The following is a 26730-nucleotide window of genomic DNA, read 5'->3' as shown; positions in this document are numbered from 1 at the left end:
ATTAATGAGCAGACGCCTTGTGTTACTTTCCTCCTCATCCTCTCTTTCTTACAGCAGCTCCTGTTTCCTTCTCCTCCCTTCGCCTGGATCTGATTACCCACAATCCCTAAAACCATCGAGAAAGCTTCCTGCCCCGCCTCAAAGTGCCAGCTTGCAAATTTATAGCTCTTCTTCCTCACACACACACTCGATCCTTTCTCTGTGTGGGTGGGGGGGTTCTTCCATGTTACATGTTTTTTTACGAGGGTCCGCTCTGAGGTGGCTTTGGTGTTTTCTGGGCGAGGGGGGGGGGGGGCGTGACAGGGGAAGTGTTTGTGTGTCAGAGATCATTGAGAAGCAGACCACGTACTGTGGCAGCTGGGCAGCACTTTGACTCTGAGTCAGTGATCCAACACCAAAAAAACTAACTTCAGGTGTCAAACACGAGCAGGTTTACGAGCGTCAGACCGGGCTGTAAAAGTCGTGTTTCAAACTCTTTTTTTAATCCCTCTTTTCTCGAAACACAGAATTCAGAATTCACACACTGAGTTAAAATACCTATAATCTGATCGACTTGTTTTTGAATACTTTGAAGGGGTTCAGAACACATTAGACCGGTCAGCTGCTCCTTTTTTTTTTTTTAGCAAATAAATAACAAAAAAAGAAGTCCAGTTTAAAGGTTTTAAAGGACCAGCGTCTTAGAGAATGTGTTGCACTTGTTGCAGTGATTATGATTAATAAACCCAAACACTCCTGAGTGTGTTGCAGGTGTCAAACCCTGGTCATCAGGGTACGATATGTCGAGTCAGAAGAAGAAGTGTTAGACTGGTCATTTTTTGTAAAAGGTTTGGCACTCAGACCTCCATCCTGACGTTAACCTCGCCCAACACAGCCTTCAGCGAAAAACCCTTAACAATCAGTTCAAAACAAAGTGTGTGTCTCTGCTCCGCCCTGCAGTTATTCACAGCCTCACACACATCCATCACCCACAGCGGGCGGCTCCAGCTGTTTACTGCAACTTCAACTCCACGTATCACAAGATCCAACTCATGCATGGGGGAAGCTTCTACTTCATCTTCTCCTCGATGAAAAAAGCCTCTAAACAGAATGAAAGAGATAGTTGGCTTACAAATCCACCAAGAAGCAGAAAGAAGAAGTAACCATGACAACCACTCAGGGATGAGTCTATCTTCCTAACTGTGGATGTTTTTGTTATTTCTGAGACGCCAACAATGACCCCTTTTCTTACGGCCACATGCACCATGCAGCTCAGGAGCCATTTAGAATGACGTCATATAGCGCTCCTCTTCCTCGTTTGAGCACTGTTGCGTTCACATTTCCCGCGGACCGTACTCGAGCACACATGCGTAGACCCTCCCTCTTTAAGCTCCACCGGTGCAGCTGGAGTTTAGTGCGTTGCTGGAGGGCAACAATTAACAGCTTCAGGTAGTAAGACTCTTAAACAAGAAGGTTTCAGAGTGACACTCGCACTGATTTGGGGTCAAAAGAGGTCAAAGACAAGCAGTTATATTTATACTTTCTACACCTGAGAGAGTGACGAGTAAGTTTTTAAAATTCAGTCTGAGAAATCTTCACGTGTTGCTGACATGGTAACGATGGATGGAAGAAAGACCTTAAAGGCTGAATGTGCAACATTTTACACATAATTAAAGCAGAAATCAAGTTTATCCTCTGAAAATAACTCTGAGTCATGACTGTCTGTGATGCTGTCCGAGTCCTATCTTCAGTTTGTTTACATCGCCGGGACGGCCGGCTGACTCCTCCCCTCGTGTATAAAAGTTGTTTAATTGAGGGACTAGAGAAAAGAAGAATAACATACTGTACTCACTGCTTAACTGTGTTTCTAGATCACGCTCATTTCAGGTAAATTTACATGCAGTGTGAAGATACCAGCTAGCATTAGCATGCTAACACAACAATGCAGCTCAAGTTGTTTCTGTTTCATGCTGGAGCTCAAGGGCGACATCTGCTGGATCAAAAAGTTGCATATTCTTCCTTTAAGGTTAAAATGTAAAACCTGCTTAGAGCTCATGATGCAGCTCACGTTTGTAAACACGAACTCAGAGTTTTAATCGTACGTTTCAATATGTTACAAAACTATTGTTTCACAGCTCTTAATGTGCGACCTTTAATGACCCTGTGATGCAACCAAACATCGAGCTGTAGTATGAAATATGTGTGTGTGTGTGTGTGTGTGTGTGTGTGTGTGTCATTTAAGCTCTTCTAACAGACAGGTTGTGTTTGAGCGGAGACTTCAGTTAAAGGTCACGGCTGTGGTCTGTGGTCGTCCTCTCCGCCTGCATCGATTCATGAGCTGCTGCTGTCATGGAAAAACGACTCATCCAAACCCTGTGTTGTTTTTTCTTCTTCTTCTGTGGTAAATTAAGTGTTTTCATAAACTCCAGGTCTGTGGCGACAGAGTTCAGGAGTGAAAATGCACAATAATGTTTTTATGAAAAGGAAGACGAGACGAGGCCGCTGAACCCTCCGATAGATGAGCAGGAAAAGTACCAGGATGAGGACAAACACGAGGCAGATCTAAAGCAGCGATACGTCTTTGCAGAACAGAATGGCGGCATTGTGGAGCTCGGTGGGGGGGGGGGGGGGGGGGGTCTCCGTCCACGACAATGTGACATGTTTGTGTTTACGCCTCGCTGCGGTGCACATTCTTCCCACTGACTGACATCCTGCAGGACGGACAAAAGACATTCTGTGCTGAACAAGAGGGAAGCATGTGAGGTGAGCCTGCACGCACTGAGCTGCTGCTTCTTCTCATCCAAACAGATAAACATGGAAATACTCAACATATCCATGTTCTTACAGTCACCACATCTTCCCTTTAAGTGAATGACTTTAAATAAACACAGGAAACAAGGGTCATCATCACTCGGTCTGTGTGTCCAAAAGCTGAAGAATATGACTCTGCTGGTAGTCTTCAGTGTTATTTTTTGGGAATCTGCCTCCTGTGTCAATGTGCTGCTGGAGTCAGGTGATAGAGGACACCTGACTCATCTAATGGACCAGGGTTTAAATTCTGTTGGAAACTCACAGTCAATGTTGATTTCTCTAAGGAGAAAACGATCTTCAATGTACGTGAGATTTACCGTATGAACACATCTTTACATACAAAGATGGCTGATGCAGAAACGTTAGTGTGGACAGACGATGACGTGGGGATGTTACTCCAAGTGACCCGACACTACAAAGTGAGTACACTTTTTGAAAATGTTGACTTAGTGTCCTGCCAGTTAAATGATCACAAACCAAACTCAGGAGTCGGCCATTGTTTTTGTAGTCCACCTACTCGCTCATAGCGGGTCGTTAATGGAAAGTGTAATGCACGTGTGCGAAATGTAACAGTTTTCAGAGAAACTGTTTGTTGCCGGTTTACACGACGATGGAGACGATTTTTTTTTTTTTACGTTTTCACTCTGGAACCAGTGAAGTGCTGTTGTCGTGCAAACAACAAAAGGTTGTCTTTTTCTGCAGAAATCGTTGTCAGGTTAACAGAATCTTACATATTACAACAAATAAACAAGTTCCTACTTCAGCATAAACTGATATGTCAGGAGGTTTGAGACTGCGCCTACTCAGGGCATTAAAAAAGTGACACTCACAGTGCAAAAAAGGAGAACAAAAACAGCAGCAAACGTTTCAGTCCTTGACTGTTGCTCACCTTTGACCTCTCATGTCTTCATTAAAGAGACTATTTTTGCACGTATCCCAGCCTTGGGACTTTTTTTTGTGTGGCTGTTTAGCCCGGTGGATTTGGTATACGAGTATCTCCTCTGCTATGATGAATGAAAAAAACAAACCAAGCAAGTGGTTTTTTTAAGGTGTGAACCTGTCCCAAACGGCAAAATAGGATCTCAAATGCATTTTCATTACCATCGTTTCCCACGCAATAAACAGGATAACAAGGGAAGAAAAGCAGATTTCATCATATTTCCAGCGGTAGGTTTCTCTACAGTCGTGGCAGTGTTCAGTTAAAATGATGTTCATGAACTCATGCAGAAAGCTGCAGACTAACCTGAGACTGATGAAGAGGAGTTTGAACCCTGACTGAGGGCGTGCTTTCTCATCATTCATGAACAATAAAAGTTAAAACCACAGCTCACTTTCTTTCTGCTGTCTTCACAAACTCAAACCAGCTGACGTTAATAAAAAAATGAGAAAATGTGCGTCTCATTACCCAGAATGCCAGTGAAACAGGGCCACACAGGGGGGCTGTAAAATAACCCATGCTAATTGTCAGAAGACTGCAGCACTGGTGCCTGAAGCAACAGGCTGACACTTTAACACCTCCACTGTTCAAGCTGTGGAAGTTTCATCTCATTTTTGTTGGAGCAATTTTCTCATTTTTCTATTTTCAAGTAAATTTTCTTGAAAGTCTTGAAGTCAGCACGCTCCACTCCTTACAGACGTGCAGTCTTAATACCACCAGAGACAAGACGAGATGTGTGTGTGTCACCTTTAACCTGGACTGAGCTGGTTATAAGAGCGGACTTTAAACGATGAGAATGAATTCGGTTTTAGTCCCTGGTTGCAGCAAAGTTTGCAGGTGCTTCATTCAAAATGACTTCTCCTGCTGTATTCGCTCTGTTTTTACATAATTCTCTGAAATCTGCAGTTATTTTAGGACCTGATGTCGCCACAGGACACGGGTAAAGTCCCATGTCCGAGTATTCAGGATACCTCGACGACCACAAACACAGCAGGTTTCCCACAGAGTCCAACACTGTCATGTCCTCCGCATCCGCTCTCTCTGCTAAATCTGGGGCCAAATATTATCATTCCATACATGTAAAAATAACCCCGTGTTTCAAAGGTCTCCGTCTGAGAGAACAATGGAGCGACTGAGGATGTGAAAGTTGTCCGGCTGAAACTAAAAGGGGAAGGATGTGAGGAAGGACAGAGGATGGAGATAGTAGGAGAGTGAGTGGATGTAGCATGTAGCGCTCCGATTCCTCAGAGCGGCAGCCAAACTGCACGGGGGAGCGGGGGTGATCAAAGTGTTTGGCACAGCAAGAGAGGAGGGGGGGGACTGAACGAGCTGGAGACCACAACAGTTTATAGAAACCACAAAATTAGACGGCTTCTGACGAGAAAGGTAAGAAAATCCTGACAGGGCATTTCATGTAAGAAACAAAATCAAGTCAGCAAAAGTTGATCGGATGACGTGGAGGTGAAGAAACATCTGGTGCATCGTTTTCAGCCAGCGTCTAATTATCATGATGGAAATGACCAACAGGGTCGCCCGTGACCAGCCAACCTACGTTCTCAGGTGCCGGTCGGTTGCAGGAACACTAACTTTACTATTAAAAAATGAATTTGCTGTGAACCTGAGAAAGTTAAAAGTGAAAACATGTTGTTCCCCTGCAATGAAATGATAGTAAAGGAATTTTCAGCGTGCCACAGTTTATTTAATTTTTCATCTTGTTAAAGACGTTTCTGCTGCCCTCTAGTGGCCACAAATCTATTTTTCAGCTTTAAAGAGTCAAACGTTTCCCTTAACTTCACCCTGGCTATCCATAAAATTCAGCGTATAAAGAAGCTCGATTCATACCACTTTTTTCATTTAGAAAGTTAGCAGTTTCTTATATAGCAGTATTAATGCGCCGTCACGGCTGCACCTGCTGCAGTTTAAATTTGCCTACAGTCTTTGTTCATTTCAAGCGGCCGAGAGCTGCACAAAATGTGATCAGACCAGGCCGGTGACGAGACGTTTTAGCAGCTCTTCCCCCTCATGAGGAAATATTTCTGCATTGAAAGAAAACAGGAACACATCGGAAGTAAATCAACTTTGTGGAGGTCCAGTTTGATTGAAAGATCAAGATGAGTGACCAGAGAGGGTTGGTAGAGCAGCTCGCGTGCTATACTTTACAACTATCAATGTTAGTGTAGGCTGAGAGCTCACTAGTGTACCCTCAGCTAGCAGGTTTTCAGACTTTGCATGGTAAAAAAGAAAGATGGTACTAGAAGAGGTACACAGCTGAACAGAAAGTGAAAGCTTTGACTTTACTAAATGCTACAGAAATCGTCAGCTGGAAGACAATTTAAACCTTTTTTCCTCCCTGGGAGTGAAAATCTGCAGCGCTCAAAGTATGAAGACCCAGTCTCCTACCTGATGAGGACACACTGGTTCTGCAGCCTCTTCCACAGCGAGCGGTAACACTCGTTGGCGACGGCAAAGATGTGCGGGGAGATTTCGCCGAGGTGGTGTCGGCTGTACTGCTCCACGGCCTGCCGGTCGTACAGGCCCGGGAGGAGCTGGTAAGGGTTCACCGCTGCCAGGATGGAGCCGATGTACGTCTGAGGAATGAAAAAGGAAAAAAATTAGATCAGCCGGAAACAAAAGCATGAAGGTAAAGCAGAGGTTGTTAATTAAGTATTCATGATGCGGTGCAAGAAGATGGTAAGTGCAATCCAAATTCTAAACATCATAGAGAGCTGTCTCCCCCCCCCCTCACTCAGGTCACCATGTGGTGGACTCTGAAGCTTCAGTGTTTAGCCAGCTCTGCATGGGTCTGTAAACCTTTCTGTGTTTAACCTCTCTCCATTTTTCAAAAGCAAGCTGAGCACCAAGAACCATGTTAGCAGCAGTTTAGCTCACAGTCCTCCTGGACGACCTGTGCATGCTGAACAGTTCCCCCCCCCCCTCCATTTAACCACTCTGTTAAGTGTTTTTGCCAGTTTGTAATCACACGGTCTGTTTGTTTTGGAGACGAAGAGACCTCATTGGATAAATCATCTCCAAACGTTGTGAATGAAAAACACTGAAGAGTCACTTTGAGACCTCATTCTTAAAGTGTACAGCCTCGCATGATCATCTGCGTAAAACGATGCACCCAAAACGTATCGGTTATCTTCCTGTGACTTATTGAAAGTCGACTCAACAGGATTCCCGACTCAAGGTTCAAATCTTCAACTTTCAGGAGGACAACCCCACAAAATCTCTCCATCAGTCGAGTCAAAGCAACTCAACACATTTGACCTTCTGTCTCTCTTTCACCACCCTCCCACAAACTGCACGTTTTCCAAAACCAGAGTTCATATTTCAAAGTTCAAAGCCAAACAAAACCAAACTGTTGAAATAGAAGCTTGTGTGAAGCCGGAGTAAGTCTTGGCAGAAGCTTCGGTGCTGCGGTGGTGACTAATGGATAAATAGGCAGGCGTGGAAAACAGGCAGCAAATCAGCACGAGAAAAACAACGAGGGCTTTCTACCTCCGCCTTGGATCTGGTTTGAGAAGTGTTTACAGCAGCATCATAAGAGTCACTCGGGGACGGGAAGAAACACGTTGCTTCATTTGGGAAGAGCTGCAGAGCCTTGACTTCCCAATGCGAGTCCATTTTGATATCATTTGATAAGCGAGGAGGTTTCTGGTTTGAATCCCCGTCTGACAGGAGCCTGATGTTCTCCCCATGCACGTGTGGATGCTCTCCTAATGCGTCCTCCCACAGTCCAAAGACATGCTCGTGAAGTTACATGGTGACTCTTGGTGACCCGTAGGTGTTATGGTTGTTACCCAGCTTTCATGTGGTGTCAGACACATCGAATAAACGAGTTTCCGAGGTTGGAAAATGCACATGGACGCTTGCTCAAGTTGGACCACTCGGGAAATAATTAGTTGCCCAACTTGCCGACTTGATGTGGTTGTTCCTTTCTCACAAGTAAACATGATCATTATGAACATAAAAGCTCCACAAACATCACCTCTTTCCATCAGAGTTTTCTAAAAAACAAGAACATTTTTGTCTTCACAACTTGGACTGAAAGTGAAAATCTCATTACAGCAGAGCACAGTGTTCCCATAATCTGGCATTATGGGCGAGAGTGGCCGAAGCCCTGAGGAGACGAGATGCATTAAGAAGAAGGAGACATACGGAGCACTCTCTCTTATCCGGTTCATCTCCAGTGGGCCTCACTGAGACCATAAAAATCCCGGGACGACTCCTGAAAGCAAACAGTCTCCTGTCCGTCACAGGGTTATCAGATTCTTCAGCGTCTTTGTTTAAGTCTTGAAAAGGTGTTTTTCTGCTCGTTTTGCTTTTTTTTTACTGAAGCCAGATGTTTTCTCTCTGCAGCCACAGCTGTTTATTATTGTTGAATCACCTTAAATACAGGTAGTCAGGGTTTATTATATTAGAGAGGAGTTTCAAGATGTCAGAGCTCGTGCTAAAACAAGCAGATTAACTGAAAACAGAAGATTCTCTCCTCATTACAGAAGTCGGTCACAAACAGTTTCCAAATACAAGATAGAAGAAATGTGTCCTTTCAATATATTCTGCCGTGTCTGAGGTGAAACAATGTTCAGGCCTCTATATGGACAACTCAATGATAATAATGACAATGTGCAGTATAAGGCATGGAAAGAAAGCTGGGTTGGTTGGTTTGTTGTAGGTCTAAATGTGTTTAAAGAGCGTAAGCAGAGTGGAAATACTCAAAGAAAGTTTCTCAGAAAATAACTTCTGCTGAGAGTTTCCAGAGACTTTAATGGGGGAGTTCCTTTATTTTTAAACCTTGGCCCTGCAGTAGCTTTCATACTTTGTGGTCTAATTAGAAAATACATACAAAAAGTTTGGGGAAATGCTACAGAAGGCTGCTTTAGTCAAGAGCAATGAAACATGCTGTAAGTACTGCAAGTGAATCGTTGGAGACTTAAAGATCACACACTTCATGTTTCTCTAACTCTAACATGTGTCTCTAGTCCGTCTACAAACCCCCCAATCATGAGAAAAGTCCATCCTCTCTGTCTTCTGCCTGCTCCACTTTTCAGAAAATGTGTGCTCAAACAGGCCGTTTGGAGATTTTCCCTTCATGACATCACAAAGGGCAGTAGCCCCTCCCCCAGGTGGGTGACACTCCCACAGCTAGGTGTTTGTTCAGCCCTCTGAGTCTGCCTTCTCACCGTAAACAATAGGACATGGAGCGAGAAAGACCAAGTACACCCAAGCCCTTCCAGAGAGGGGGCGTGGTCAGACACAGCTCATTTACATATTTAAAGGTACAGACACAGAAACAGTCTGTTCTGAGCAGGGCTGAAATAGAGGGGTTTATAGACATGATCAAATACAGGATCAGAGTGGATTTAGAACAAGAAACTTCACACACATGTTTTGAGGAGCTCTGAGACTTATTTACACTGAAGAAGAGAAGGAGAATATGTGACCTTTAAGTTTGTTTTTTGTCATTAAATGCCTCAGACTATTATTCAGTGTTAGAAAACATTACAGAGAAAGACCTTATTGTCAGAGTCAGACCCTTTTTGTGCCTTCTGTTAGAGGTAATATCACATTTATCAAAGCCACCAGACTCCACTGACAAAAACAGCTGCGTGCTTGTTGTATCTGGCACCCACCTTTTTAACACTAATGTGTGAGTCTTTAAAAACAGGGATCAGCAGAATAGGTCTACTTTCATCAGGCTCCTTTGATGACATTGAAGCCTTTATAGCTCTTTTTTTTCTTTGTTGGTGCGGGGAAAGACATTTCCTGGGGGCATTTCAGCTCTCAAAACAAAAATATACAAAACCTTTTTTTTAAAGACGAGGTCAAAGAAGAAGATCTGAAGTCATACTCTGTTTTGTGTTTTTTGATCCACCAGCCTCTCCCCTCCCGTTCAAACACCTGCCCAGACTCGCTCTTTAAACTCGCTCCAATTCAAACGACCTACTGACTGCCTGACCTACATCCAAGCAGGATGCGGGGACATTTGAATGGCAGTTGAGGTAACAGTATTTACATGACAAATACAGACTGCAGACTCACCCTCCCTGTGCAAATGAGCTGGCACTGCACCCTAGAGAGGACGAGGAGGAGGAGGAGGAGGAGGAGGAGGAGGGATGCTGTCATAGTTACATGCGGTGGATCATAAATCAACAGGTGTGTTATCTCTCAGACGGAGCTCAGTGTAAACACAGCGCTGCAGGTCAGTGTACCTCGTGCAGTGTAAACAGTTTACAGTGGGGCCGGTCTCTTGGCTTGGGGGGCTCACCGCTTCACTCAGCTCATCATGTAAATGTCTCAGCGATGCTTATGTAGTGCCATGTAATGTTTGGGGTTTGTACTTGAGCTCAGGGGAAAAGTCTAATGAGAAACACCCTGCCACTGAAAACATTTACACCCTGTAAAGGTCAAAGCTGCATGCGTGTTCCCGGGGAGAAATCCCTCGGTTAAGGTTTTAGTTTCACAGTTTTGGATGAATGTTCCTGGATTTCATTTTTACTGAAAGGTCAAAATAAACTATAAAAAGTCTACAAAGAAAAGAGTCTGATATGTGCATTGATTATTCTAAGACTCTGGTTAGGTGATGTTGGACTATTTATGTCGCACTGCTATAGCTAATGTGGATATCGCCATCCAGCTTACACTCTGCCCAGCAGGTTAGGGGCAGGGGCCGTCTGGCTGTGGAAACCCAAGCAAGATCAGGGTTAGTCGTACCGAGCCGTGCCGTGCAGAACCAAACTGGACCGTTTGGTGGAAACCTTTTGAAATCAGAGGTGTTGGTTTCTCTACATTTATCTTCCCTTCAGGATATTTTTTTTGGAGTTGTTGGTGTTCATGATGAATGAGAAGCTTCAATAGATACATTTACACATTAATGCAACCTCGGGAGGGGGGGGTTACTCTTGAGTTGAACAGCGCCTAGAGAAACACTAAAAAAGTACTTTGGATGCCTCGCCTTAACTCGATGAATTACAACCATTTGGACTCAATTAGATCACCCCGTTTCCCCGGCCTGGTAACAGTTTCCACGGCAGCACCCTGGCTGAGAGCTAACCCCCCCCCCGTCCCCCCTTATTGGCTGGTGTGATTACCCTCGGTCCCCCCTCGTCCTGCGTGTGTGGTTTTAAACGCTCAGAGTCATACCACAGAGGTGACGCGAGAAACGTGAGATCCACACGTTTACATTGTTTGTCTGAGGTCCTCAACCCGAGGTATTTATGACACAGGTTCACACAGCTCCAACAGTTTCATGGATTCAGTGTCATGTCATGTGCCAAAGTTTGAACAATATTTACAAAGAAGGGGCTCAGATTGAATTCTAGCTCTAAGTGGGAGCAGAGTCAGTTTTTTTTATTCAGATTCTACCACACAGAAAAGTGGTAGAGGGTGGAGGATAAATATGCATTCAGTTTGAGGTTCACCTCAGATCTCTTAGGCAGTGTGATAAGAACAATGCTTTCTCTAACTTTAACTGGGTTTTAAACCACACTCAGAGTGTCCATGGACAGAGCTTTGAAACCCCCTCATTTCAGCCTCGGCCTGCAACAGCTTGTTTCAGCTTCTGTCTCTCTAAGGCCCGCCTCCCAGTGTGCCCACTCCCTTCTGATTGGCCAGCTCTCTGGAAGCCTATCAGGGTCAGAACGCTGCAGGGCTGCAGCTGCTCTCCAGTGCTGGGAGAAGAGAGTCTATGTAAAGAAGTTTCACCAGCTTACGTAGAGGCTTGAAGCCGCCTGCTGAAATTCTTGGTTTCATATCGCGGAACTATCGCCTGATTTGAAGAACAAGCTGTTCAGCGCCCTCTGCAGGCTCATCCTGGGATTACTCCAACATGTGTTTACCTCATGATCTGAAACTTTGCCAAAGAACATTTAGAATTGTAACATTGTATGTGAGTTTTAAAATGGGAGTCAGCAGAATAGCTGAACTTTAAGGAACCCTTCAGAGGACGATTTTGTTTCTTTCTAACTCAAGGTTAATGTAAAACAGTCTGTTTGTAGATTAAAACAAAAGCACACTTGTTTTATTTCACAAGGGGACTCTGACCCCAGACTCTGGTCTCACCCGACCAGCTCAACCCCGACTTTATCAGTCCATCACTGCCCTCCTCCAAACCTGTTCAAAATGATGCAGGTTGCCACGTACTGTAATACTTTTTAGGGCCAAGTCCTAAATAATTTTTCCAGTTATGAGTCCAGTATCACTACTCAGACAGACAGAGGGTCACAGGTCAAACTGCCCGACAGTGGCTCTCCCACCTGATGACAGATGAGCTACAGCGACTGTGTGTTTACAGAGGGGCGTCAGTCGCTGTTGACGGAGTAACTGTAGAACAGAGGGAGGCACGAGGCAGTCGGACCCGTCCAAAAACTCTAATCTGTCTGAGACGGGTCCAGATAAACGTAGCGAGGGGGGGAAAATGAAGACCAGATGGAGAGAGAAAAACTGGAGGATCAGAAGCAAAGTGCCGTCCAACCTGCCTGACAGACAGCAGGAAATGTAGAAGAGAGGAGGGGGGGGGGGGGGATATACAGCAAGCACTGAGTTAGTTACCGTGTCACAGAGGCAAATTCCTGCACATTTGTTATACTTGGCGATTAAAGCATTCTTGATCCAGCACTCATGTTTAATATGTTTTTTTGATGGATGGAAGCCCCCACATCTGCTAAAGTCGGGTCGTTCGGGGGAGAGGAATGCCCATTTATCTTCAAAATGAAGCAATAGCAGCTTTTTGACAGGTTTCCTGCAGACGTCAAACTTCAGCTCAAAGAAATTACAGAAATGTTTGATTACCTAAAAACACATTTATATTTTGTCTCATCTATTTCTACGCCTCTATGAAGCACTGTGGATTTCTGTGTGTCTTGAAATAGCAGTAAAAAGGAACTAGCTATCCCGCTTTCTTTGCTAAATAGATGCTAGGCAATTATTAGCCAACAAAAGTCCTACACACGAGGCAGACCTGAATGCTCTGGATTTGTTTGGACCAGAGAAGGTTTTAAGACCCCCCCCCCCCCACACCGCCGTTTTGGACGCCCCTCGGTTTGTCAGATATGAGAGCAGTTATCAGGTCAACAGGTGTTGCAGCGATGGAAGCGGTCAAGAGAAGTGGTTCAGATAGAAGTGATTGTACCCGACCTAAAAAGCCTCTGCATGTTTCTAATAAGCTCCACGAGCAGAAACGTGCTCAAACTAGGATCAATATTGGAGATGCTTTTGAAAAATGGAGAGAGGTTAGAACACAGAAAGGTTTACAGACCCATGCAGAGCTGGATAAACACTGAAGCTTCAGAGTCCACCACATGGTGACCTGAGTGAGAGGGGGGGGGGGGGAGACAGCTCTCTATGATGTTTAGAATTTAGACTGCAGTAACCATTTTAAACACTAGGGGTCAGAGTTACATACTGCTCCTTTAAGAGCTCAAACCACAACATTGATTTACGGTGAATTCTCATATTTTCACTAACTTGTTGACCATATTTAAAAACCTCAGACGCTAAAAGAGTTTACTGTTTTTGGCAATAAAGTAAAAAAAAAGCACAATGAAATACACACAGGCTAATGAGGATCGTTATAAAATCAAAGATATTGCAACCAAATGTAACCGCTGAGCCAAAAGTGTTGCGTCCACCAGATTCCAGACTAATCTGTTTGTCTGTTAGCGAGATGACTTAACAAATAACAGATGGCTGAAGAAATTCTGCCAAAATGACTATAATTAGCAAACCCCAAAAAACATGATAGAAATGTTTGGCACAAAACCACACGTGCATCCATTTCTTTTGTCTCCGGGTTTCAAGTTTTCAAGCTCGATGGCTTCGACTTCACATCTGACAGCAATCAGACTCTTGAGATGGTCCACAGCTTCAGATTAATCCTTTAAAATGTAAATAGATCTCCTGCACATGCAAAAGTTCTGCTCTTCGTAAAGCCGGGTTAGTGCTTCAGTGTGGTCTCTAAATGGTGTTGTGTATGTATGAGGAGACACACATCAGATCTTCTACTGTGGACTAATGTGATGAAACTCTCGCTAGATTTTACACCAACCGACTTTAAAGCTATACATCATGTAGGACTTTGGTTTGGTGCACTTTGGCACCCACCGAAGGTTTCGGTTTGCAACTGCACTGTCTTAAAACACATCACCTTTTTGGCTCCCCCACTACTCCCCCCTCCCAGACAACATGCATCTGTTGACAAGCAGAGGAGCGGTGTTGTGAGAAACAAGAGAAGACTCATGTCGACTGACAGGGTTTTTGCTCAAATATGACTCTGCTAGCGTCTACAGAGACAATGTTTGGTATGAGAAGGATTTAGGAGACATAACTTGTGTCAGACGACTTCCTGCAGCCGGTAAAGCTGCTAAACATGAGACAACGATGAAACCAATAACGATACAGCTTAAAGTTACGTTTCAATCTACTCTGAATAATATCAGCAGGGATGTACACTCGGCTTCTCGCTCGCTCTCTAACTGGCTTGTGCCGTAAAGCCGAACCCCCTTTCACTTCCACAGCGCTGAAAGCAGGCGACCTGGGTGATCTGTGGACATGAGAGCGACGCCGTGTTGAAAGTTTTTGTCTTATTAGATCGACTTTGAAACAACGACTTTATGGAGGAAAAGTTAGAGATTGTTGCTTTGAAATCCACCGTGTGGTCGTTCGCTCTCTGGTATTTTGTGTTAAACGAGGTGATAAGCACGTTGTTGGTCATTCAAAGACAACGCTGTCAGCTTTCTAAACTAGAAGTCGCTCCACACATCCGTCCTCTCTGTTTGAGAGGAGCAGCAGCTGGCTGGTTCAGTCTGTCAGCGGCTCGGCAGCAGACTGTTTAAAAATAAGCAGAACGAGTCACCAGACGGATTCCGCTCTGTGTGCTCAAACTGACCGAGTTGGCAACGTCTCCCATCAGAGCTGAAAGGAGGAAGACGTTTGATTCTGGTGAGAGATGTAGAGAAGTGTTTTCTGGTTGTAGAGGAGTTGTAGTGGAGCAAACTAGCTCACATATGTGTGACGGCTGGTTCTCATGTGATCTGATGGATTCTGCATGGTCACGCCTCGTCAGCCCACGGTGACATGAACATGTTTCACAGAGTCAGGATGAACAGGAGTCAGGGTTGGGCTTAATGCGGCCGTTTGTTCTGGTTCAAGTGGGAGTTCAGCGTGTGTTAATCATGTCGCAAACATGTCAAATGAAGAGGAAGGTGGAGGTTTTTAAGGGGCGCCCGTTGTGAGTCCTTCAGACCAAAGAAGATTTCGTCGAGGGTTCACCAGCCCGTTTCAGTCGGCATTCAAGTTACCAAACAAAACATGTGAGCATCAGAAACAGTGTCTTTATCAGTCTGGGCTGAAGTGGGTCTCAGCTCTGTAAAACGAGACGTGTGACCCAGAGAAGGAATTTCCAGCCATAAGATGACATCATTATGACATCATACGCTAAATACAGAATATATGAGACGGACAAAGTTCCTGTTCTTGATTTGAGCGACCGACCCCCTGAACAGAGGAGTTCACGCCTGAATTCATTCCTGTGTGTGTGTGTTTAGTGTGTGTGTTTAGTGTGTGTGTTTAGTGTGTGTGTTTAGTGTGTGTCATGAAGTGTGATAGAAAAATGAGTGTGTGTGTCAGTGTGTTTGAATGAAAGATGGAAAGTATCTCACAGAGAGATTCCTTAAAGAGAGAGAATAAAAAATGGAGCGACAAAGATTCACTGTGTGTGTGTGTGTGTGTGTGTGTGTGTGTGTGTGTGTGTGTGTGTGTGTGTGTGTGTGTGTGTTTTTGCTTCCACAGAGGAGACGAGTGAGGCCACCAGTCGACAGCACAGCTGGTTACAATCGTAGAAGCTAAAGATTGTACACACACACACACACACACACACACACACACACACACACACACACACACACACACACACACACACACACACACACACACACACACACACACACACACACACACACACACACACACACACACACACACACACACACACACACACAGGTAGCCTCAGGGGGCTAAAATTCCCCGTTCATCCATGTGATGCTAACACCAAAGAGAGGTAGCGCTCAGGCTAACTCGCTTCACTAAAATAAAACAGAAAATGTCTGAAAGTCTGCGTCTTCACAAACTGTTTCTGATCAACATCATTGACCTGACAAGTCCAGAAAAACATCCGATTTCAGCATTCGACCTGTGATGTTCATAAAATATCAGAACATCTGCACACATGCAGTGAGTTCATTTGATTTGACCTGAGATGTCTGAGGTCATTTACATTTATCATATCAAGACACACTCTCCCTGTTGGCTGATATATTTTCACTTTGTCCTTGTTTATGTCTGTTGAAATCTGGAAATCGGAAGTGTATAAATTAGACAAATAAACGTGCTTCGATTGGAAATTTTACAGTGAAGTGGTCAAACATAAATTTAGCACAACACCAGGACCTGTGAGCCGGTTTCACTCACACTGAGAAATCAGTGAGTGAATTTAAAGTCTTATTTAAATCTAAAGTCTTAGAATAAAGCTTCATTTTCAAATCAGACTATCAACATTTTAAAACCACAGCTGCTCTTCTGGGCGTCTTTCAGTTCAGGCTTTTGGTAATAACATGCAAAAATATCTTTAAGATAATCACTTTTAGAGGCCTTGATAAAAAGGTCAGTAAGTTAAAGTACACGACGCTGATGTGTTGTTTTAAAGACATCAAAATAAAAAGCGACAGTGAGATGATTCGTTTGATAGTTAAACTCATTAATGCTCTTTTTATTTTTTATCTCTAAGAAGTCAGCAGGGGTGATTTCAGGAATTTCAGGGCCCCTGACCGGTTATGACACGGGGGGCCCCCCTCGCTCTGATGCTTTTCACCTCATGCATTAACTCATCATCTCACCTTCCTCGACCCCCATTTTCACCGCGGGGACGTTTCCAGGAAGCCAAACTCGCCTTTAGGAGGTCAGGAGCTTCACCTGTGATTCGCCCCGCGGTGTTAATGTGACTTTAAAAAAAAAACCCAAAAAAACATTTCTCCTTTGATCGACTTTTCACACCTCGTCTAAAAGCATACAGAGCAGACAGGAACCACAGCTGAAGTGAAGATCTTTGTGTGCTAAACCAACAAAATTCGGCCAAATTCTTTGTTTTTCAAACGCACAGCAGCAAATCCAGCTGACGACGTCGACCGTCCGCCATATTTTTTTTTCCTTCTGACGTTTTATCATGTAACTTTCTGTGAGCTCTCGGGTCTGTGAAACAGTTACAACAAACTTAAACTGCGGGTGTGTGGCCTCCCGGTCTGGTCGAGTCGGCTAGTGAGCGCGTTCAGAGGATCATAAAGTAAACAATCGGTTGAAACTGTATTTTTGTCCGTGGTCTCCCTCGTTTAAAAAAAAATCTTCGAGTGTGTGGCTTTAGAGGACGGACATGTGTCAGGAATGAAGAGGCCAGGATGTTCTATTTTCTTTCTCACAGATAGACTGTAATGAAAACAGAAATCGGTTTATTCAGCTCGTTTCACTGTGAGAACTTGAGTTGTGCTGACTTTCTTTAAAATCTATCAATTACATTTTTTTGAAAGCCAGAATCTGGGTCACCGTTTCAAATCCAAACATTTGATGTTTCAGAGAGTGTTTATGTGCTCTTAGCCCCTCCCCGTCGGTGTACCGCCGCCCTCCTCACGAAAAACCTCTCCTCTAATTTTCCCTCTTAGCTTTTCCTTTTGGCCTGCAGAAGAAAAGAAAAAAAAGCGCCCCGTCAGAACGCGGCTGTGATGAATTGATTGGATAATTTCAACCATACGGGAGCATTCAGATGCGATTAAGGTAACGAGACGGCATTTGTCAAAGGTTACTGCGGCCGGTGGCTGCAGAAAGAAACAAGGCATGCCTTTGTCAGCGGCGTTCGGTGTTCTGCAGGAGAAAGTGAAAACGAGACCGTGATGGAGGAGAGTTATTTGTCCTACATACTGCTTTGTTTTCTACATACATTCACACCGGGGTTCACATGCTGCACATTCACACAGGGGGGTGTCACAGGTCGCTCTACCCTGACGGGGTGGGGGGGCGGGGTCAACAGGAACAGAGCAGCTTTGTTAGCTCGTTGAGTAAATCAGGGACACGTTTCTATTGTTGAACATTCTGTGACTCAATAATAAACTGGATGAACAGACGAGTGATTCACTACCTCTCACTCCTCGTTCCACCTCAACTCTTTATACATTCAATTTCGATCCCAAATTCCAAATATTCTGTGCGCGCCGCGGTCAGCTGTAACCACATCAAACGAGAACTACAAGATCACGCGGGAATACAGAGAAAAATGTTCAAACAACAAGTTGCTTTGTCTTTCTGAGGAAGATTTGTTGTTCATTCGGTGCCTCTTTTGATGTTATGTTGATAAAGTGATGAAAAATACGATCGTGTTTCATTTTGAAATTGTGCATTTCCTTGTCTGACTTCCTGTTCGGGTCGTTCTGTTCTGTCCAGCATGACGCGTGCTTGCAGCCAACTCAGTCTAAAAAAATAGGCTTGCAGAGTAATTTGAAAGGGAGCAGAGCGTAGTGGAGCTCTGGAGACGGGCCGCGGCGCTCGCTGTGGAAACAAAATCGTTGACTATAGTAGCAGCAAACATCAGGGTGGTGCTGTGTGAAGTATGTGGAAATCAGGGGTGACTGTGTGTGTGTATGTGGAGTTTGCGCTGTGCCGTGCTTCCACACGCTGAAAGCCTGAAACGCAGAGGGAATTATCAAACACGGGGCAAGAATATTGTGCTGGAATCGACGGCTGTGTGAAGAAATCAGTTTGGTGTCCAAGTGGGGTGAGGGCGACTCTTTGTAGGACGCTTAGTGAGTAAAGTTTGAGATCTCTTGCTTCTAAAGTCCACCCTCGAGGAGGTTTTAGATTTATTCTCAGGCTCACATGAGAAGATTAAGTTTCATGTCACTTTGAACGATGGCCGTCTTTCTCGACTTCCTCCAACAACGGCCGGTTTGTCCGTCCCCATGAAACAAAAATAAAGTCCCCTTCATTCTGTTGCAGCAGATCTCTATTCTGAGCTCCGTGTGGCTCAGACATGATGAATGCAAACAGTCGTTTTAGAAGCTGCTATTCTTTGATACGCAGGGTTTAACCTTTCTCTCAGTCTGAGCTAAAAGGAGGGCTCAGGAAAAAACCCCGGTTCCTCTTCAGAGTTAAAGTTCAGGGGCTTTTATTCAAATAACACGACCTCCTTTAGTTCACAATGAAGCGTTAATCAAACATGTAACATTCTCTTTTTCAAAACCACCATGGACAACCTGCTGCGTCTGAACACGTGTTTCCAGTACACCGTGTATTACACTCAAACAAGTTAAACATACCTTTCAATCAACCCCCCCCAACATGTTTTTCACACCAGTGAACCTGGAGCTCAGCCTTCAGTGTCGTCTGCTTTTAATAAGTCAGAGAAAGAAAGACAAACCTTTTCTGACAGAGTATGTCCACAGGGAGCATCGCTGCAAAAACTCCACATTTATTTCAAGATCGGCTTATCTTGTGCTGACAATGGACGGATGCTTAGTTCAAAGGTCAAGTCAGCTAGTTTTAGAGAACCAAGGGCGATGTATTTGATTTATATTCAAGCTCTGAATCACTAAAAAGTAGAAGAAATAGACACATACATGAAGCTGAAATGGCTGAAATGTAACACTGAAAAAAACTACACTGCAAAAAGTCAGATCCAAGTGTGTGTGTGTTTATTTGTTATGAAATAACCAGGGCTGTCAAATAATTAAATTTTTTAATCACGATGAATCACATTTTAATTGCATGACTGAAATTCAATTGTTTTCGCATTTTAAAATGCAAATTGTAAGGCTTTTATTTTGAAAGTGTGTACTGTCTTAAGCTCAGAGTACTTTACTTGCTGTGTGCTTTTATTTTGAAATGAAGTAAGGCCCTTCCTGTAGAGTGAAGGTTAGGACATGAAGTTAAGCATAGAAACAGGAAGTGGTTAGGGATCCCAAACTGAGGTCAAAACAGCTCAAAGGAACGGTAACAAAGGTCAATGTGTGATGTCATAAGGTCAATGTGTGATGTCATGAGGTCAATGTGTGATGTCATAAGGTGGATATGACTTTGGACTCGTCAGCTGAGCTGTCTGAGAGTTTGTTGAAGTGAAATGAGACATTCAGAGATGCAGCAGTGTCCTTCTTTTACATCACTGAGACTACAGGGAGACACTGAGGACGACTATCTACGGAGAGCCTGAAGGGACAAAACAACATGAGATTAATCGGTATTTAACTAGATAATCAGCTGTTGTATTACACTTAACATATATGTCCATGGAGTAAGAAAATTGTATTTGAAACCTAATACTAGTCATTTAAATCCTAAAATATGTCAAACAGAGCTGTGTTTAGAAACACCAGAATTCCCCTTTAATAAACACAAACAGCACTTTATCCTGTTTAAGTAGTTTGATTTGTTAAAAGTAATTCTGGTAGCTTAAAATCCCGACCTATTCAAAGACATCTTATTTACTGTTCTGGCATGTTTCAAACTGGAAGAAGCTCCAATCTTTTTTTTTTTTATCAGTCCATGATGATGTCAAAAACAATCAGCAGCTGTGACCGTTCAGATCATTCACTTTCTTTGCATCCTTTTTTTTTTTTTCAAACTAAGACGAGAATGTTTTTCTGACCGAGCCATCACCTCTTATCTGTGTGTCTAGACGTCTTATCTCCACTCTTATGTAATGAGTGAGCAGCATCAGTCCTTCATGAGACGTGAAGCAAAGCTTTAAAGAGGAGGCGGAGTTCCCTGACAGACGGAGCCGTCAACAGAAACACTGACACATGCAGGTAGATACACTCGGCTGCCTTTCCCTTTAGTTTGTGGTTTGATGATGTTGTGCTGAGCGTCTCAAACACAGCAAACAATAATGTCATTCTAAAGAGAAATCAGCAGCACTAGAAAACCGTTCAAACTCACATAGATGTGTCTCTGCTGGTAGCGCAGGAAGAGGTTGTGCATGATGGCGCCGTCATGGAGGTCCTCGAGCGTCGCCATGTCCTCCACCCCTCTGATGCTGCTGTGGTGCATGGGCTGCACCTTCTGTCGGGTGAGGGCATTCTGCTTGTAGGTGTACACCTGGGTGAGAAAAAAGGAAAACGAAGACAATGTGAGCCTATAATAAAAATCACTCACATGAGTCAAAGCTGATAAAGAGGAAAAACAAATCCTTCCTCTTGCGTCATGTACGGTTTGAAACCCGTTTTCTGATGTATCGTGTAACAGGCGTAATGATTTGCATAACCAGGAAGTTCTTTCAAGCTAACATCAGCAATTTCCTGATGCAGCTAATGGGTTTTCAGATACAACAATCTGACGGCCGTTTTGGACACCCCTCAGTTTGTCAGATATGAGAGCAGTTATCAGGTCAACAGGTGTTGCAGCGATGGAAGCGGTCAAGAGAAGTGGTTCAGATAGAAGTGGTTCAGATAGAAGTGATTGTACCCGACCTAAAAAGCCTCTGCATGTTTCTAATAAGCTCCACGAGCAGAAACGTGCTCAAACTAGGATCAATATTGGAGATGCTTTTGAAAAATGGAGAGAGGTTAGAACACAGAAAGGTTTACAGACCCATGCAGAGCTGGATAAACACTGAAGCTTCAGAGTCCACCACATGGTGACCTGTGTGAGCATCCACTCTACAGAGGAGGGGGCGGGGGCGAGACAGCTCTCTACAATGTTTAGAATTTAGACTGCAGTACCCATTTCAAACACCAGGTGTCACAGTTACATACTGCTCCTTTAATCAGGCCTTAGTTTTCCATGAAAATATTCTAAAATGGGTAAATCCCATTTGCCCAACGCTTAAGGATGATTTATTTCCCAGAAGGTAAAAGGCATTAAAAGCTCAGGACGACATCCAACCAGCAGAACAGTTTCCTGCAGAGTTGTTTACAGTGCAGTCGGTGCGTGTCGACTTCCTCCTTCAGTCGGCTCTGGTTGTGGCTCATTTGCTCGCCGGTTTTAAGGCCAGAGGTCGACATGAGACCACAAGTATTACATCCTCGTGTTTAGATTCAGTTTGCTCCATTTGGCTTGTTCACGACGGAGTGAGCTGATCCAGATAAAAGCAACAAGACTTTTCATAAATGGAAATGAATACTTTTATTATGGCATCTCATGTAGCATCTCAAGGTAGTGATTATGATTCAGTGAGAAGGCTCTACACGACGGACAGCTATGACAGAGGAAATGGAAGAAAGTAACACATCTATGATGATGTCTCTGGCCTACACCATGAGCCACTCCAGCGTTCACATTTCAGGGTTTAAGCTGAATTCCAACCAACATCCTCATGGATAATTAAAGTCTCATGGGTCAACTTGTCAGGTTGGATAAACGGAAATATGTAGAATATAAGTCCAGTAAACTCACATCTCTGGTTAATTCTCACATGATTTTAAAAAATAGTCTTTGAAGGAGATTCACCTCAAAGGAACAACCATATTTACTAAAGTTGCAGATCTCAAAGACGTCTATAACCATCATTGAAAAGACGTTTAATCAATGACCATTTGAAGGCGTTGATTGAACTTCCCCCCTCTGGCTGTTGGTATGTTTTTGTAACATTGATTATATCCTGTGGGCAGACTGTTAACCTTCCTCTTCATGTTTAAAAAACAACTCCCTCCTCTCAGCTCATATTTCACTCCACCTTGCACACAGGTGAGGTGACATACGGCAGACACTGACAGCGGAGGTAAATACGACCCTGTTCTGGTAAAATGAAACGGGAGCAGACGGCTGCTTATCATCTGTGTCCGAGGACAAGGCTGAACAGCTTCTAAAGACTAAACTCTGTGGCGTATGTTTGTCCTTTAATGACGAGACAAAACAACAGATAACAGATTTGGAACACTTTTGTGCTGATACAGCAGAGAATAAATATCTGTGACGCTGTGTCATGACACTGAAATGATTCCTTTTACAATGCAGACTATCCCTGATCTTAATTTATCCACTTGTATTTAATTTAGCGATAGTCTACTCACCCAGAAAGTCCTTCAGTACCACACTATCTAAAGTTGGCAAATTCTCTGGGAGATCATCATGACGGATTTGCATTTTAAGGTGTATCACTAAGTTTTTAGACACAGAGCTTCATTACTTTTTTTTCAGAGTTTTAAAGAAACCCTGAAGGGAAGAAGAAGAAAAGTTCAGCTTGATCCTTAATAACTTTAGTGAGATACTCTCATGAGTGTCTGCGCTTTTTCTATCATTGATGTTCCTCATTTTCCTGCAATGTAAAGAAGGGATTCACCTGCAGGACAAAATGTGAAATCTCAGGAAAGTTCCCCTGGATCTCACAAAAGTTTTTATGGATCGATCTACATTTTCCTCCTCTCCATGTCTCTCTGTGGACTCTGTAGAGTTTCTTATCAGCTCAAGCTTGAGTGAAAAAACCGAAGAGGCTTCCCTGTTAACATCAGTCAGTCATTCAGATATCAGTCTAACCTGAGGCATATTTCTATATTCTTTTTTTCTCATGTCTAAAAAGTACTTCGTACAAGTTGACTGACACGAGAAGGAGAAGATTCTGTTGAAGGGACTTTCTCTACTGTTGAATAAAACAACCAGAGAAAAATAAACCAGAAAAGTAGAAACGTCTTTAAAAATCTTCTGTCCAAGTTTTTCCTGCATGCTGAAGAGTTTTCAGTCAGTGTTTTTCTAAGCCTTCAGACAAGTGTAAAGACTGAGGTCACGTCTATGAGGAGAACAAACTCAAGTCAAAACATTTGACAACAGTCTCAATATTAACACCAGTATCAAGTAGAGAGGACAGTTTATCTTGTGCATGTGTCTAATGGTAACAGATGAGATATAAAAGGGTCCAGAATAATCTTTACACATGAGAGATACTCAAAAGGTTAGCTTGTAAAAAAAATAAATCATGTTCCTCTCGTTCACAAGTCAGAGATCAGAACTTCCAGTATTTAGCCCGTGTACTTATTCTGAGTAATCAAAATATGATGAACTGTCCTTGTCCTGTATTTGACCCTTCCCTACTTGTATCAAAAGGCGTGCCCCAGGGTTCAATGTTCGGACCACCATTATTTAGCATGCATGTGAATAACGTTTCTGATTTATCAAACGCATCATTCACTTTTATGCAGATGATGCTCTTATATATTTCCCTCTTTTCAGTTGCAGCTCCTCAAATACTGATGCCTCCTGTGTTGTTCAAATCAATTTAACTCAACTTTAATTTAAATGTTGTTACATGCAGAAAAGTCCAAATTCATATCTGCCTCACAAAACCATGTATTTTTACTATTAAAATTTGATGAAGGCAACAACAATGGCTCTAGAGGATCAGATTTAGAGTGGTAAAATGCAAGAATATCATATACTCCAAAACACAACAAGATCATCATCAACGCCTCCTGCAGAGATTTCTCCTTAAAAGAGTGACATACAAGCAGACACTTGAAACCTCAGGGTAGTCCCTGTCAAATAAAGAAAGCACCAGTGAGGTTAATTAAGAGAGGACCCCAATTTGTCAGCGCTCTGCAGGAGGTCTGCTGCCAACAGAAGGATGCACAGAGACCACTGAGAGGGGGGGGGGGGGTCCTCTCACTATAATGATCTGACCTCCAGCGTCACAGAGGTTCAACGGAGGACTATCAAATATCTCAGCAGACAGACCAAACCTCAAAGAGAGTAACTCTTTGGCCTTAAGTCAGACAGAAGATTTTCCGACTATTCATGGCTTCTCTGCAGTAGCTGGTATTCACATCCTGTAATTTTTTCTGCATGTTTTTACACCGTCATACTTTAACCATGCTGGCTTCTGGATGTAAGCAGGAGAGCAGCCGCACCAAATGCTGCATCAGCCTTTTCCAAAAACAGAATCACCACAAAGAATATTCAGTAGCACACACAAAGCAACAGGTTGCCTGTGACCGTGAAAAGCAAAAAATGTCTGCCAATGAGCCTTTGTCACAGCTGTATTTACATTCAGGTTTTCAAGACCAACCGAGAGGCGATCTTTCCTTTTCAGGGGATTATTCAAATAGATTTAGCCCTCAAAAGGATCCAGTGTTACAGAGTCAAACCAAAGAAACATTGGAAGGAAAAGATACAAGTTTGGTAGTTCCTAAATAGGCTGTTGTCATTTGGTGTAATGACAACACAATGAATGACAATTCGCCATAAAGACGGCCTTGGGCTGCGGTAGGGGAGATGGATGCGTCAAACCACTCAGAAGTTTCACCAAGGTGACAAGGTTTGAGTCTAATCCGTGTCACAAAACAATCGTATGATGTGTTCTTAGCCATTATCTGGACTTATTTTTGCTTAAACATAACCAACAGTTTGTCACTGTCAGCAACAAAGCGTATGCATCCTAGACCGCATAAAACATGGACGTAGCCTCAGTGACGTCACCCTTTTGAAGCCCAATGATGGCAGTAGTCATGTTGGATATGCTGTCTCAAAACTAATTTTTGGTCAACCTAGTAATAGACAAAGAGATTAGGGCCTTAAGCCTTCTGGAAAACAGGGAATACACGCTAGCCTGAGAATTACCCTCAGCTCGCCCAAAATTATGTAAATTCATGCAAATGTTTTTTTGCCTTGATCTAATCAAATGAAACAAGTTGTAAAAAATAACCCCCAGTACGGTGTGTGCCAATAATGAAACAAGCTATTGATACCAAATCCAGTTTTGAAACAGGTTGTAAACATGTTTATTTCTTCTGTAAGAATGGACATTTTAATATGGGTGTGTATGGGACTTTTGGGGCTTCTGCAGCTAGCCTCAAGTGGACACTCGAGGTAACTGCAGGTTTTTTGCACTTTAACACCAGAGGTTGCTGCTCAGTCAGCATTTGACAACTTAGTTTAAGAATGTGTTGGAGATTTGTAACTTTGTCAGAGGATATGTTCACATGATTTGTACAAAATAAACAAAATGAAGTTTCAAGCTAACCTTTAACTCTGTTTAAGTTCTGGCGCCTTTTTCCAAATCTAATAGTCTGGTTCTTGAACACACACACACACAAGAGGACAAAGAGAGAGAGACACACACACAAGCAGCAAGAGAGAGACCTCTGGGTTTGTGTCCAGTTGTCCGTTGAACTGCTGTCACTGAACAGCTCAGGGCAACTCTTCCTAAAGAAAGCAGGCCTCTGTCTGAGGAGTCAATCACATCCGACCCCCGACACACACACACAGACACACACACACACACACAGACACACACACACACACACACACAGACACACAAGCTCCCCAAAGTATCCTACCAGGCCTCATTCCCCACATTCCTGCTGCAGTGACGCTTCAGGGAAGCTGAACGTCACAAAGACGTCTCTCAGGCGAATGTAACATGATCAAGTTAACTTGAAGGAAAACTAGTTAAGGGCACCCTGCCTGAACATCATCACATTAGAGTTTGACAAAGATATAATTTCTGTCCGTGTTCTGTTGCACTAATGTGAACGGGCCTTTAAGAAATGAGCCACACAGGTTCCATTGTTTCACAGAGCAAACTCTTCAAACTTGCTAAAAGAAGACACTTAAAGATGACTGACTTGTTTGACAGGTTCAATGTAAACACTGTTTACAGTCAACAGTCAGACGTGCAGTCCGTCCTGAAGTCCTGAAGAGGACAGTTAGTTACTGTAAACACACTTCAGATGAGCATTTTAACGCCTCTTTCAGAACTAAACTAACCCTTACTAACATGCCTGAAAAGCACATCACATAAGCAGACTGTACTGGTTCACCTAACTGTTTCAATAAGACCAACATATAGAGGCTGGAGTCCTCTTCACAGGGGTCGTTGGTTTGAATACGACCTTGGCCCTTTTGCTGCTTGTCATCCACTACTCTCTCCTCCCAACCCTTCCTGTCACTCGTCAGCTGTCCTATCTAATGACGGCAAAGAGGCCCGAAACATAACTTTAGAACAAACTAACAGAAAACAATAAATGAGCCAATGCCATGATGGC

General features: G+C 43.4%; 1 protein-coding gene across 1 annotated transcript in view; it reads right to left on the bottom strand.

Moving 5' to 3' along the window:
- Positions 1 to 26730, bottom strand: part of myo10 (myosin X) — a 116719-nt gene that overhangs the window by 49597 nt on the left and 40392 nt on the right. The window contains exons 3-4 of the mRNA XM_065953533.1: positions 20696 to 20854; positions 6125 to 6312 (exon numbers count right to left, since the gene is read on the bottom strand). Coding sequence (XP_065809605.1) covers positions 6125 to 6312; positions 20696 to 20854 — 347 coding nt within the window. The remainder of the gene's footprint in view (positions 1 to 6124; positions 6313 to 20695; positions 20855 to 26730) is intronic.

This window comes from Labrus bergylta, chromosome 4 (genome assembly GCF_963930695.1).
Source record: "Labrus bergylta chromosome 4, fLabBer1.1, whole genome shotgun sequence".
NCBI lineage: Eukaryota > Metazoa > Chordata > Actinopteri > Labriformes > Labridae > Labrus > Labrus bergylta.
This window is presented reverse-complemented; position numbering and strand designations above follow the sequence as displayed.